At 42.9% G+C, this 15,022-nt stretch overlaps 1 protein-coding gene across 1 annotated transcript; it reads right to left on the reverse strand.

Moving 5' to 3' along the window:
• Window positions 1–1,199: 1,199 nt before the first annotated feature.
• On the reverse strand, window positions 1,200–14,461 carry LPAR3 (lysophosphatidic acid receptor 3). Its single transcript, XM_026038009.1, has 3 exons — window positions 13,903–14,461; window positions 10,686–11,443; window positions 1,200–3,058 (listed from the first exon to the last, which is right to left on the reverse strand). Exons 2-3 carry the CDS (start codon window positions 11,419–11,421, stop codon window positions 2,709–2,711), a joined length of 1,086 nt encoding a protein of 361 aa, XP_025893794.1. The 5' UTR covers window positions 11,422–11,443; window positions 13,903–14,461; the 3' UTR covers window positions 1,200–2,708.
• Between the last annotated feature and the right edge of the window lie 561 nt (window positions 14,462–15,022).

Raw genomic sequence — 15,022 nt, forward strand, 5'->3', positions numbered from 1 at the left:
CCAGAAAGACTCATCACCCACTCTACATAGGCAGACTGACAGCACTGCAATATGCTTTTCTTGGAACAAACTCTCCTGACAGCTTGCAGAATTAAAGAGAAATTCCCTACTGGGTGAATAAGTGAATGTTTGGACAATTTGATATAGGAAACATTATATAGTCCGTGCTGTAGCAGTCAGCAGGAAAGTCTGATGCAAGGCCGGTTCCCGGTTTCAAGCGTGCCATGTAATAATTTCAAGTAACAGAATAAAGTAGCAGCTCTGAGAGGGAACCACCATGCCAAACAGAGGGCATGACACACAAGTGTCAGAGCCCCAGCGTGCAAGCTGCTTTTTGTCAAGCAACAGAAAACGTAAGAATAGAGCACTGTGACTCCTCCCACGTATTTGTGCCAGAATTGCTGTTCATACATGGGACAGATCTCAAGCCGGACCAGGAGTCCACTCTACAACGCGCTCTGCACACACCACCACCCTTTGCCTTCACAGAATTCACCTTTTACAGCTTACCTGGGAAAACAGCCACACGTGGTTGTTCTGCAGGGCAGATCCTGAGTTCCGAGGAGAAAGCTGCACAAGGGAAGTCTTGGGTTTACCTCTGCTGCAGAAGTCCTAGACTTTTATCCAAATCCTCCACGGGTCCTAATCCAACCAACCATAACACTGCCTACTATTGTTAATAAACAGAGCAATTTCATTTGTAGTGCCAGGTAATATTCAGTCACCATCCAAACAGGAAACAAAACCAGTATTTTATTTTGAAGGARCATTTTATTTCGTTAGCTTTGTATACTGAGTTTCAGCCTAGTTAACACAAACTGCACTGCATGTAGTTATAGGGACACGAATGCTTGCATAACATGTCTTTTGTAATGTCACTGGCTGTAGAAAGCAGTACGTAAACCTTTCAAAACACCAAACTCATGAAGTAGTATTTGCACAAGAACATTGCATTATTATAGCAAAAAACATGTGTAAACCTCTTCAGCATTACTTGTAAGTACAGCGTTTATCTTGAAACGTTAGGCCACATCCCTGCAAGCTGATACTACAGAAGAGCTCTGAATAAGGGCTTACGGCGCTGGTCAACCRAGGCCCTGTTATAAAATCCCCAGATGCCTTCTACCAAATTTGAGCTCTGCCTTTAAGCCAAGTGCTAGCTCCACTTTTGACCAACATAACCCAAGTACCTGTATGCAGGTGGTACCAAAAGAGGAATTTGGCCTAGCCACAGCTTATCGTTCAGCCTCGTACAGCACGTGCTGTTCTCTGCCCATTCCCAATGACCAAAGCTTCTAACAYGGTCCAAAGTCACCACTGTTTTTGCTCACCTGGTATAATGCCATAGATCAGTTTTTCTCTAGGAAACGCTTGCGACTTCTGAAGTCAGAGACTAGATAGRTTCTCAGAGTACCGAGACATCTACCTTCCAATTAGAAATTAAAAGTTTAAATCCAAAACCTTATGCTAGCACTTTAAATAGGTAGATAKTAGATAAATTAGAGCACATTTCATAGGTTAAGCTTCAGCTTTTGGGACTGCAGCTGCATTCCACATTGAGCCTGATTACCCACAATGCTGAAATTTCACCCTTCACAGCTTSTTGTTTCACGGCCTCTTCCTCAAGTATCTTCTAGGGAGATTTTCTTCCAAATCATGGGTTAAAATTAGTCCAGTCATGGCACGGTAAAAAACTTACTGAAACTATATCCTAGTAGGTTTTTTGTTGTTGTAAGTTAATTTTTATTTTCAATAACTTAATTGAGCTTCTATATTTGATATACCTGAGAACATACATTATATATGCATTTAAACATGCCCCTTAGAAGTTTGTCTTTTAGAACAGGGTTTTGGATATCATTTATCTCAGTCTCATAATGTTTTAAGAGGGGCACCACACCTGTTTTATATTACTTGGGGAAGCAAAAAGTGAGTCAAGTCCATTTCCCCCTACAGCCACATTGGTTTCCTATTCTTCCACCCTCCTGCCTATAGGACAGCAGCAAAGTGTGCAATATATCTCCTTGCATTGATTCATCCTCCCCCATGAAAGTAATAACAGCTTTGGAGCTTTGTGGACTGTCACATCCTGACCATTTGCGATGGGTTTGATACACTCACTCACTGGTATCTATTCTGGGCTTCCCATTACAGTCAAATTTCTGGCATTGTTTAAATAACCTAAGCTACTAATTTTGAAAGTAGGAGAAGGAAGAGAGAAGTATGAAGTATTTCATGAACTTCATAAACAGCAAAAGCAAACAGGTCACAATCTTGACCAACCCAGTCTACAATCCTCCTCAAAATAAAGCCAGCTGAATGCACAAATACTCGACGAATRCCAGAACTCCACTGCAAGGCAGGTTTATTCTTTCTGCAGGAGGGTCTCACTGTACTGCTTACAACTTGTGTCCATGCACAACAAGGGTCCCAGACATATCTATTCCACAGACATGAACAGTTTCATGTACTTAAAAGGAGGAGGAGGGAGAGAGGGAAGGAGAGGCAGAGGGCGGCACAGAAGGTTTTCTTCCATACAGTGTGCTTTCCCACCGGGCAATTATTTATAAGAACTTTTGTTAACACTGCTGTTTGGCTCCGGGAACAATGTGGTTACATTGTTTACCAGCTTTGCCAGTCAATCTCCTCTTACAAAACTTCTTCTCCCTTCCCCCATCTTTTCTCAGCCAGGCCAGTCCGTGAACAGCTCAGGAGTTCCCTTTCTCACCAAGGTCTCCTTTTCCACAGATAGTCCCTTGGATTATGCTGTCCTCGATGTAGTGCCCCGTGGCATCCGTGCTCCTGCACAGCACTGTGGAAGGGATCCGCGAGGAGCGTCTCTCCTGGCTCCTGTCATCGGAAGAGCAACAAATCATCCTCCTCATGGTGCCCCACATCTCATCATCTTTGTATGAATAAATTATTGGATTCATGACAGAGTTCAGCAAGGCGAGAAGGAGGAACCACCGCTTAACGTGCTGAATCCCACAGTGGGTGCAGTTCAGACCATCGAGCAGTAAAACCACCAGGCCAGGGGTCCAGCAGACCACAAAGGCACCTGAAAAGGAAGGAGGAAAATAAAGAGACTTCAGACTGCAGGGGGATTTCTGTTTGTCTGTCAGGAATATTGGGTTCACCGGGAATATGGAAAAATCATAAAAGCAGGAGAGGACAAAATRCTAATCACAGTAGTCAAGTCAAGTCTATTAGCAGCTTCTCTGTCCATGTAGCAGACCAGCTTTCAGAAATCCATGGTGAGCAAAAAATCAGCTGCCAACAGCTCAAATGGAAATGGGACAAGGTCATCACAAAAGCAATTTGACCACTGAAACAAACAAGAACAGAAAATTCCTCTCCTTCACCTCTCTTTCCTGTGCTGGAGGGGAAGGTGTCTGGTCTCCACCACTGCCACAGTGACGAAGAAAACCAAAGAAAGGACAAGTCTTCTGTGACACCAGAGCTGGCACTCTGCAAAGCCATGGGCATACTGCTAAATTCATAAATTTGAGTCACAATTAAATACATCCTGGTTGAAAGCAGCTAATGTGGTGCACGCAGCTYGGGCCCTGCCTGGCTCTCCAGGCCAGACTCCAGAGTACGCTCCAGAGCCAGGTCCTCTGGGCACTTGAGACCCAACAAATTGGGCCACCGGTGTTAGAAAAGTCGCCTGGCTCCAGCAGCAGTTGGGGAGGTGGCAACTCACTAGCTAAGCAATGGAAATATCTCCAAATCTGAGATTTTGAAAGTGATTTGAAAGAAATTAAGATGTAAGAGAAAAGAGATAAATAGGTGAATTAGTGATGATGAGTTGAGGAGGAAGGAGTTGAGGAGATGAGTTGAGGAGTCAGGAAAAAGAAAGGGAACCTCCTGGCTGAAGGCAACCCTGGCCACGAGCTTGGGAGGAGCCCCTGCCCAGCCCCATCTGCCCGGCTGTCATTCCTCGCCTTTAAGCCTAAGGAAAAAGTAGCCATATGCATGATAATGCTAACTTAGCACAAGCCACAATTGCTGTCTGACCTACAGAAATAGAAAATTACAACTCTGCACAACAGTCACGTTGTGAATGACATGTGGAGGAAATTCCAATCACTTACAAAGGCACAGTTCCCCTTCTCAGGCTTAGGGGGGAAAAAAAAAAAAAAAAAATCAAACAAATGGGGATGGTAGCAGCTATGTACTGAGAACATTTTCCTGAAGGGCTTGGCATCCCTCCCAACGTCTTGATAGGGAAAGTTCTGCTCCCTTTCCCAAGGGCACTGGTTTTCCAGCACAGCCCAGCTCCGTCGGGAAGCAGCTCCTCACACCTGCTGTGATGACCCAYGCCGCGCACAAGGACGCTTCCCTGCTCCAAGGGCTCTAGTGGAAATGCTGACTGCTCAGGCCACACGATGAGCGGGCCGTAGCAGGGTATAAAAGTGAACTCAAGTGACATAGCGAGCATTATGATTGCTGGTGAAAAAAATAATAGTAAAGAAAACATATCCAAGGCAAAGTACCACGGATCTCAGTGCAAAACGACGCTCCTGAGTTATCCCTCTGTTATAAAGAGCAAGAAGACTGAGTTCAACTAATAGATTTACTGTCTTCCAGGAAACACTGCACAGAATGGAAACGTAAGAGACCATCTCCTTCAGCGGCTGCATTTTCTATCCTGCTGTACCAAGATTCTCATGGCTGTCGGTACCAGTTTCRTGGTGTTAGTTCTGAATCAAGGTCCAGCATCAGGAGCAACTCTCCTGCAAGCCGCTGGCACRAGGGGCTCGGGGGCTGCCACAGCGGGTGCCCAGGACATCCACTTTCTGTGGGCAGTCTCTGGAGCTCCCGTGCCTTTGGCTGCAACGTGCTGCATAAGCCCTTGTGACACCAGCTCTTTCCTGAAGACCTCAGTGCAGAAAAACTGCTCAAATTTATTGCACCAGGATGCAAACCCCATCCACCAGAAAAGTCCCTGGAACACGGCCTATTACACACCAAGGCTGTGTCTACATGAATGTCATGCTAAATACTCAGAGTGCTCTCGCTTGGCACCAAGGGACGCTGGCGAAGCAGCCAACACGCCAGCTCCTCCTGAAAATTGATTCAGCCCATCAATCCRCCCRCACAGAAAGCACTTCGAYCACTTGAGTTTCTTTAATCTCATAAGCAAGGCATATAAAGTGATTTCATGGAAGTTAACAGCAGACGAAGAAGCCCCAAGTCTGCATTTAACAAAAAACAAACAAACAGCTTAAAACACAACCCCAAGCTCGATGACTGTGGTAGCCTTATCTGCTTGCAGAGACAAAGCAAAAAGGTTTCAACAGCAAAAGTAGGAGCTAAGTGACATGTGCAGCCACCTCKGGTACCACAGAAGTACCAGAGCTTTAAAGCTTTAAACCAAAGCTTTAACTTTCTCTTTGGGGCGGCTGCATCTGCCCACGGCTGAAGACAACCGCAGCTGCACATCTGTCGACAGTTCAAAGGCTGTGCTTTTACTTTGACTCCATCAAAAATACATTTAATTGTGTATGGATACAAGGCAAGTGATTCACACCCTACTCTTAACATGGCACAGATGAAAGAAGTATGTCTCAAACTTGTTGCCTTTCTAGGATTTTACTATTTTTACCACAGAATTTCCAGAGGGAACCATAGTTAAACAAATAGAAGCCTTTGCCTTGGCCCTGCAGTGATTTTCATGTCTGCAAGAGCTCCCTGTGAGAGCTCCTTCTCCCTGACAAAGTGCAATTTTTCAAAGAACTTCATCTTAAAGGAATTTTACAGAATTTCTGCAAGTGATTGATCTACAGCTTGGCTGCAATATGAGCCAAAGAACCAATCTGATTTTGCACACCACATTATAGGAGATCAGGAACTATAATGCCTTAAGATCAGTTTCAAGTATTTCTACCAAATTTAAAGATGAATCTTCTTGTAAACTGAATCAATTTCTCTTGAAAATGAATTCCAGCGTATCTGGGARCGGTGCTGATACTTTAACAAACATCACACTGTAAAGCTCTCCACATAATCAAAGCTCCCTCTSAAGAGGCCAACGTTGAGAACAAGAACAAAAAAAGTAGCTTCCACTTGCCTTTGCCACATATGTCCCTGAATCAAAATAGCAAGTTACCAATTAAGCTATAAATTCACAAAAACTGAAAATCATCCACCTCAAAGCTGCTATTTCAACAAGAATCTGACTGCCAAGTTCAGAGGAGCTACCACATGCAGTCCACCTGAAGTCACACACTTGCAAACCTGCTGCCAACCGTGCTTCCTCAAAGCTAGTTATGTGCTTAGCTAGGACTGCGCCACGAGATAATCCCATGGGAGTTACTGTCCTTTTCCTACGCTTCCCATCTTCCCATTTCAACCAGATGAATTCCTATAGTTCAACATGCCATAGGGAAAGGTTGTGTCAAACTGTTGCTCTCCTGCAGTGGTTCTGTTTAGGGATTATGGTAGGAAGAGGGAGAAGACGGGCCAGTTGTAGCTTCTATTTTCTTCCAGGTTTTACCTCTTGCAAAGGCCCCTGGAGGTCCCTCATAGGAGGCTTTGCAGATCCTTCAGAACACCTTTATTCTTCCCTTAGGGGAGGTTTTCTTGCAGACTGGTCCATGGCCATCACCTGCTGTAAAGTTCTTTCCCCTCCCAGTGATGTGTGCCAGCAAACTTCCACCGTGCCGGTTTCTTCTCCRGTGAAAAAGGTGGTGGAAAACACGCAAGGGACAGTCACATGGAAACCCCCCTTCCTCCAGCTCTAACCGGAGCAGGGCAGAACTCCACCCCGAGGGGACAGCGACGTGTCACGGGAACAGCCACAGGCCAAGCCACGACGGGAGGCGGAAGGAGAAGGGAAGAACAGCTTGACCACAGCACATAAACTGCACAGCTACGGGCCAGAGGCATCAGCATCAGCAGCGTTTTGTCCTGCACCTCCTATGATACCAATACCTGCAGCATCCTTGAAACTGATTCTGAGATGCTTCATTCAGGAACACAGCTTTCTGGAATCACTTTTGGTAAAGATCATAGGAGGCAATTATTCCAAATGGTCTTCAGAGGTTTAAAAACAAACCATTACTGTGCTGAAAAAAAGCAACAAAAAAACCCTATAAAACAAATTTGCATGCTCCAGATAGCTATAGGCTGTTCCATCAGTGAATGTAAAGAATTTTTAAAAATATTAGTTGGGTCACTTAGAAATTCCTTTGTTAATTAAAAAGTCTGGAAAAGATGGCTATTAATCAAGTTTCTCATACTTTTTTTGCATAATACAAACAGCTTAACTAAGAATGCACATTTCAAACTTTTCTAAGAAATAAATTTTCATTTCTAAAATAAACATTTATAAGAAGTATGTTCAAGTCAAAATGTGGGCAAGTGGTATGAGGGAACATGCCAGGATGCAATTCCCCTGACAGGAGGCTGGGCAGCCCTTGCCCCCAGCGACACAGGCACTAACGTGCCTTCCAGGGAAGCAGGACCTGGTGTGGCTTGGCTTCTGACTGGCAAAGTCTGTACAAAGCAAATACCATCTCTAAAGTGATATTCAGATTTCCTAAAGTAAATTAGCCTGGTCCAGCACACAACATCAAACGCTTTTTCCTGAGTTACATTTTAAAATGGTGGCTAAAAAGGCATGTTCTGCAAGTAAGAAAAAGCTAACACTGATATTTAAAAAATAACTCACAATTCCCATGCTTTAAGAACAGTCGCTTTGCTCGCTAGAAGAAAAAAGATTTTGAAAGGAAGGACATTAAGTGGGGTTTACTTCTGTGTATGTGTGTGTGAGGGGGTGTTTGTGTTCTTTTGTAATGTCTAAGGGGGAAAAAAAATAATAAAAAAAGACAGATGCATCCTGCTCCAAGAAACAAGTGTAAATAATTATTCTTGGAAGGATTTGTTCTGGGGCCTCAGACTTAATCCTACAGATGCTCATAGCACATCCCAATCCCCCTGTTTACACTGGCTCGGTCATATAGTCATTAACACATGCACAGCCCCTTGGTGCATCTGGACGTCGTGCATCTCAGTTCTCTATGGACCGAGGTAAAACAGGAGCTGGGTTAAGTGAAGTGACTTGCACAGAGGTCCTACAAGTTGAATGCCCAACTCCTGAGCCTCCATCCTCCTCGACGCCTCTCTAAGGAAGATCCCCAGCCAGCTGCAGGTCAGTATGGCCATGGTGAGCGCTGACAAATATTTAGCCCAGGCTGGGATGGGAGTAGGAGGGGAAGGATGAGGAAAGGGGAAGGTCAGTGGCGGARCCTGCAGCTCCCGTATCAGCCAGCTGGGACTGGACTCTCCAGCCCAGAGCACCTCTCTGCTCTGACCCGCAGCAACGCGTGGGTGGCACCAAGAGCTGAGGGGGTCTGTGCAAGACTGACCATGTTCTGACTGTAATCTACACACCGCTAAAGGAACATAAGTATTTATRGACATGAGTAATATACACACGCATCTATATAAATATATACACATACATCATTAAGACAAAGCTCTACATTATGATTTATTTGCATGTGCCYTCTCAGAAAATGAGATTAAGAGATTAAATCTGTTCTTTTCAATTCTACCTCTGTTTTAGAAGTTAAATGAGGTCTGATTTCTGGTTCAAGATTAAGCAAACATAAACATGCGCTAAAGACCACATGGATCAGACTGACTGAAAAAAAACATTAAAAAAAAATGCCTTTTCCATTTGTCTTAGAGGCTTCTTGTCCMTCTATCCACCACCTCTAAAATTAGTGACCAATTCATTGCAGACTGGATTTTTTTTTAAACACAAAAAAATGGCGTTTTTTTAAAATAATAGTTTTTCTTCAGCTGAATAAAGAAAAACAACTTCATAGACACTAAAAAGCAGCCCTGAGCCTGACCTGCAGATCTGGCTCTTGCTCAGTCRAGTTATCAGCTTCTGTGCCTGACAAGACTGAAGCTTTGTCCCTGTGCCATTTACAGCACGCAGCAGCTCTCCGAGGGACTTTCTTCCCTTTCTCCCAGACCTCAAACAAACCGTTASCATTTCATTAGGAAGACAAGAGCAATGCTGCCATTACAGTCACTTCATTATTAGCATCAATTAGTAATAAAAGGAGGGTTAGAAGCACTGCACCCCAGAGATAAAGTCCCAGACCTATCACTGGAAGGCCAGTTTAATTCCACTTACATCCAAATCACCACATTTACAAACATTATCAAGCCTCCTGAYGTGGGACAGTGAGAAAGGCCAGAGATCAGCAGGGAGGAATGGAAACAAAGACACTTGACTGTGCTAGAGGCAAACGCTCAGTCTCAACTTCTTGTCCTGGCAACTAACACCTGCAGAAAAAATGTGACACTTTCCTCCCAGAACTCTTCCTTCCCTTACAGCTCCCAGAGGTACTCCATTAAACACCAGCCACRAGAAACAGTGACTATAAGGGCAAGGATTAGTTGGAGCATAAAAAAAACTGCAACTAAAGCACCAGCTAAAGCACCAGCTGCTAGAGCAGGTCGGTCAGGGCAATAGGATCTTAGTATTTTGAAAAAAACTTTGAGGAAAAAAAAGGATGTGAAACTTTCAGCATCAGGAACAGCTTCATTCTCATCCCTGGAGGAGTCTGGTTAAACAAGACATAGGTCAGCTTTCCACATCATGCACCCTGCACCCACCTCCCAAGAGGATCTCCACACGCACCCTTCTCGAGAACATCCCCCATGTGCTGGCCCGTACACTGTGGGTGCAGTTCTGATCTCAGCATGGGAAGGTTCACCCTTTGAATGCCCAGAAGGACTTTCCCACCATCTGAACCCTGCTTTGCCAATGTCTCGGTTAGACCTGCAGCAAGCTGAACTAGCCATGTTGGGGTGAAGCCCATCTTCCAGAAAACATCTTGCTTGCTCAGTTTCAATTTCTCCTGAGGAAGAATTCACACCATTATGTCTTTTTTTAACCCCCTCATAGTGATCATCATCCACTCTATGCACCTTCTTCATGTTGAAGTTCAAGTTCCTCCTGTTTAAAGCTTGAAACATCTACTTATCTTACATTAATAAGCAGCCACATCACAACTAGTCAATACAGTGAATGGAGTTGCTCAAGTATCAAGAGTGCATGCATGTCAGGTCTCATTTCATCACCTGGAGATCCAAGGCCATGCTCCACCACRATCTGAGAGCACCTGGCACTGTGCAATCTTCACAAAATCAAGGTGAATTCTGCCCTTGCAAAGCAAACCTCTGTCAGAAACAAAGTCACAGTTGCCAGCAGAAGTGTGTTTGTAGAGGGAGAAGTTAGCATATATAGGAAGATCTAAAAAGCGGAGTGAAACCTATCCATGGGCAGCCAGGATCTTGCGCAGATATGAAAGCATGTTAATTTGAACGTGTCCTGCTAAGCCGTTATGAGTTTTTACAAGCYTTTTTCCTCAAAACACATTCTGTAATTCTCCCCCACACCCCCAAATAAACTATAGATAATTTGTGTTTTGTAACAAGCATCCTACAAATAAGCAGTCTGAGCACTGCTGAGTGGAGAGACCTTTCTTCAACATGTCCAACAGTCCTTTACTTTGCATTTCGTTGGGGCCACACCAGACAGAAAACTAARCAGCTCCAGCATTAAGCAGTCTAGGGTTGCCTGGTTGTTTTTTGTTTTGTTTTTTTTAAGCACTGACTGGCACTGCCAGCCTTGCACAGCATAGTCCACAGTCTCTTACCTAAGAGGGTCATGACTGTCTTCATAAGCTTCACTGGGGTCCTCCTACGGCTAATGGATCCGCTAGTGTGCGACGACAAGACATTTGTTTTCCTCTGGACGTACATGTAGATTCTTATGTAAACCACCACCATAATGAAGAAAACTACGAGGTTTAAGACACTCCAGAACACCAAGTAACTTCTGCTGTAAATAGGGGCCAGGGATGAGCAGGCTGTAATGTCACAGAGGCAGTTCCAACCCAGGGTAGGAACAGCACCCATAAAAATAGCAATGGACCAAATTGATATAATTAAAAAGGTGACTCTCTTCTTTGTGAGGTTACTGTGGATCTTCATCCGCATTATTGACATGTGCCGCTCAACAGCTATGACGAGGAGGTTCACCAGAGAAGCTGTCAGGCTGGTATCCAGAAGACCCTGACGCAAAAACCAGCGGTTAACAGTTAATGTCTTAGACACTGGGCCAGTGTTGAACATTAAGAAAACATAGGCAATGCCAGCAAAAAAGTCTGCAGCAGCTAAATTGGCCAAGAGATAGTAAAAAGGAAAATGAAACCTCTTGTTCTTTACCACAGCTGCTATGACCAATGAATTTGAAACAAAAATGAAGAGGCAGAAAAACGTCCCAAAACACAGAACAACAATAAGCTTTGGCCCTGTCCACTCATCTACTGTGTCAGTGTTTGTCTTGTTATAGAAAAAGTCCATGCGTCTATCATAGTAGCATTCGTTCATCCTGGATTAAAGCCCCTGAGTCCTAGCAAGGGGCAAAGAAGAAAGAAGAAAAAAAAGAGGATTAAAATTAACTAATGGTCCTTGCCCAAATCACTCCAACTAGCATTTTTGGGGAGGCAGGGAGTAAGGGTGGGGGTATGAGGAAAAAGCCACACTGTGCAGAGTTAATACAGAAGGAAATATTCTGTCTCTGCAAGGACAAAGCCTTGATGACTTCGGAATTTTCAGGAGACTTAAACCCCCCAAACCCTTTGCAGCAGCATCTGTATCATACAGGCATCAAAGCTGAAACTAAGAGGTTAAGAGCAGCTTTCTGGAGATCACAAGGAAAGTCTGAATAACAGCCTGGTCCTTCTTACTCTGAAATCCCATGTTTGAGCCACAGCTCCATTATTTTTTCCATTTCCCCATATAGCCTGTCAAGACAGAGAATCATAAATCACAACTCTTCCATTTTTTTACTGACTAAGCAATAGTATTTTTTCATTAATATGCTCTTTTAAAGTTGTATATTAATGAATGGAATAATTCATGTATGTGTAATGCCCAGGGCAAACATATTCTAAACACATGCTTGTTATGTACTGCTACAGAATTTAAGAGTGCTAAATAGGGTAAAAAGAAAATATGTTCTACATATTTGACTACACTAAACCCACAAATGATTTTATTGCACTGTCAGCCCAGAGGCCTGTGAGCAACATAGAAAAATTATCTTCAAAAACCAAAATGCAGTTCCTACCTAACCACAGAGCAAAGCCCCAGCAACAGCAGTAGCGTGGGGTACACAGCACTATTTTGGACAGATCGCTATGAAACASGATGGAAGGGGAAGTCTGTTTTCCCAATTACATCACACTTCAACTTCTCTAGTGAAATCAGTGTCAGCTGCCCTGGCCATGTTACATTTTGCGTTTATTAGGAACCAAAAGTAGTTCCAATTTACAGTGGCAGCTCTGAGTAATTATTCGTGCAGGGTCTCACAGTCTGGTAGTGAGTTTGTGACTAATCTTAATTAACCCCGTAATTCTCTGTCAGTATTTGAATAAATGTGCTTCAACATCAGCCTCTCAGATGTGAATAACATTATTAATAGCTACTGTAAAATTATAACAAAACCAAGGAATCCAATTTTGGCATGAGATCTCACTCATTTTAGATACTGGAGAACTGCAMACTTGGAGGACAGGCAGCAATGCTAATAAAAACTTGAGCAAACCTCCTTGTAAGTCTCAGTGTGCTACAAGYGTCAGAGCGGTAGACTAAGGAAGGCTGAGAAGAGATACGGAAAAAAAATCAATTTATCTACAGATAGAATTGATTACTACCTAGGCTAACAGATAGCTCTACTTTCTCTGGGGACTGGGAAACAAATTAAGCACAGCCCTCGCAGCCCTAGCCCTGATTAACAATCCACATTTATTAACATTCAGAGAGAATCTTTTATATAAAAGATTTATCTTATATTAATGTTCTAAAAATATTTTGCCATGCAATATTTGCATTATCTGATCTTAATTAACTTGCATCATTCCATTATTAGTATTTTCAGTGAACTGGAAGATAAAAATATGCAAATACTTTGCTTTTTCCTGAAATAGTTCCTTGCCATTTCTCAGTTTCTACCCTACATCCAGTAGCCAATATGAAGGCCAGGCACATGATATCGTCATCCATCTCCCTACTCTCAGGCTTCTAGGCAACTATTTATTTTATAAAAKAATACCTTTTTTTTTAAAGCATCAAATTTGAGTATGTAGTCAAAAGAATAATTCCTTAAGGATAAGGAAGGAAACAAGTAAATTATCCCTTACACCAAAATAATACAGAGCATCCCTTCATCTAAAAATAAAAACCCCAGCAACTCAGGTCTACGGTAAGGAATCAGCTCAAATTTGATGCTTATTTTTCCCCCTTTGGGGCAAAATACTAGAGTTGAGCACCAGCAAATTTCCTATCCTTACCTCGGGAATACTCAAAAAGAGTAAGATGCTGTTAGATCTAACGACTAGAATTCCCTAAGAAGCTGCAGACACCAGTTACTCACGGACAGGCAAGCGCTGGGAACGCTGCCCAAGCGAGAYGGCTCTGACCTCCCTGCCTTGATGGGTAAAGACTTGCTGAGCTTGACAGGAAACTTTTACTGAACAACCCAAAGGCCTGCATATAGAAGCAACATTTTGGGCACAAACAGCAGAAAACTCTGAAAATTATAGGGCAGGTTTTCTGAACATGCTGCATGTTACTACATAATCATCTCAGGAAATGAATCTCTCCCGCTAGTTCTAACAGGAGAGTCAGATAGAACTGCAGACACTTTACACATCTTATCTGAGAAGAAACTTTAAAAAAATCCCAAACAAATAGAAACTTTTTAAAAAACTCCCCTGCTTACTATTTCAAATGAGAATAATATCTCAGTATGTACAAAGAAGTCACACATGGGTAAACCTCCACCAAAACCACAGTACAAACACTCACTGTCACACAGCAGAGCTCAAAAAAATAACGCTCAAGAGTGGACTTTGAATGAGGTGCCTTGAGATGTTGAAATAAGGCAGGGGGGAGTAGCAAAGCATCCAGCTGCAGTCCCAAGGTCATGGAGCAGTCTCTGGAGATGTTACATCAGATGAGAGGTGGAGGTTGCATCAGAACAGTAACTGAACGGGACCCGGGTTTGCATCCTAGTACTCCAGAGCACAGATGTAGCTGGCACTTGGTCACCTACACTGACCTATGAAGAAAAGGCACTTGACCCTCCCTGGTCCTTCCAGGAAGTGGTTTAGTTCATGATTTCTTTTTATTTTATGTCCTCCCAGCTGAATTAGCCTGGGTTCAGGAGAGCTGCACAGCTGCGACAGACCTAATCAGCTGTATCCTCAGCAGCCTTGCCCCAGTCCACATCATGCAGAGGAGATGGGCGACAGGATATCCCATGTTTTGTAGCACAGCACAATYTAACACGTTGCAGGAGTTTATTTTCCAGGTCTTTTCTTCAACAGCCAAATTGAAGATGCTTATCTGAATCGAGGAAGATTTAAGCTTAAAAAAATAAGAAAAGAAAAAAAATCAAATTCTATTTCAAATATTTATTGAATATTTCTAAACAAAGTCAAAAAACCAGACACAATATTGTTTGTCAACATTTTAAAAATAATAAATACTAAAAGCTATATTATTCAGATCAGTCCTAAAGCAGTAGTGTTTGTAARGGGCCAGAAACACATAGCTCAGGAACAAATGCAAAACCAGGAGACACTTTCTTCAGTATTCTCCTAGCCTGTATATCTCAGCCAATGCAGTTCCTGAGCCTGATGCTCACTCTGTATTTAGAAGTGAGAAGATTTCYATAATGCGTAAGTCTGGAGAAGTTTAATACATGCATTAAGCTTTCTTCCTAATTTAGCACATTTTGAATACTACAGTCTTAAAGACCAATTATATAGAGAAAATTAAAATCATTTTGAATATGTTACTTGCATCAAGTTGCACAATATACTTCTTTGTTCTCAAAAGTCAAGGATTTGCATGAATGTATAAAGTAGCATATTACACTAGCTACTTAAAGGATTACTAAAATAAACCACCTAGTTAGCCCAGT

The sequence above is a fragment of the Nothoprocta perdicaria genome, unplaced genomic scaffold (assembly GCF_003342845.1).
Source record: "Nothoprocta perdicaria isolate Ctin4 unplaced genomic scaffold, notPer1 scaffold_20, whole genome shotgun sequence".
NCBI classification, from domain to species: domain Eukaryota; kingdom Metazoa; phylum Chordata; class Aves; order Tinamiformes; family Tinamidae; genus Nothoprocta; species Nothoprocta perdicaria.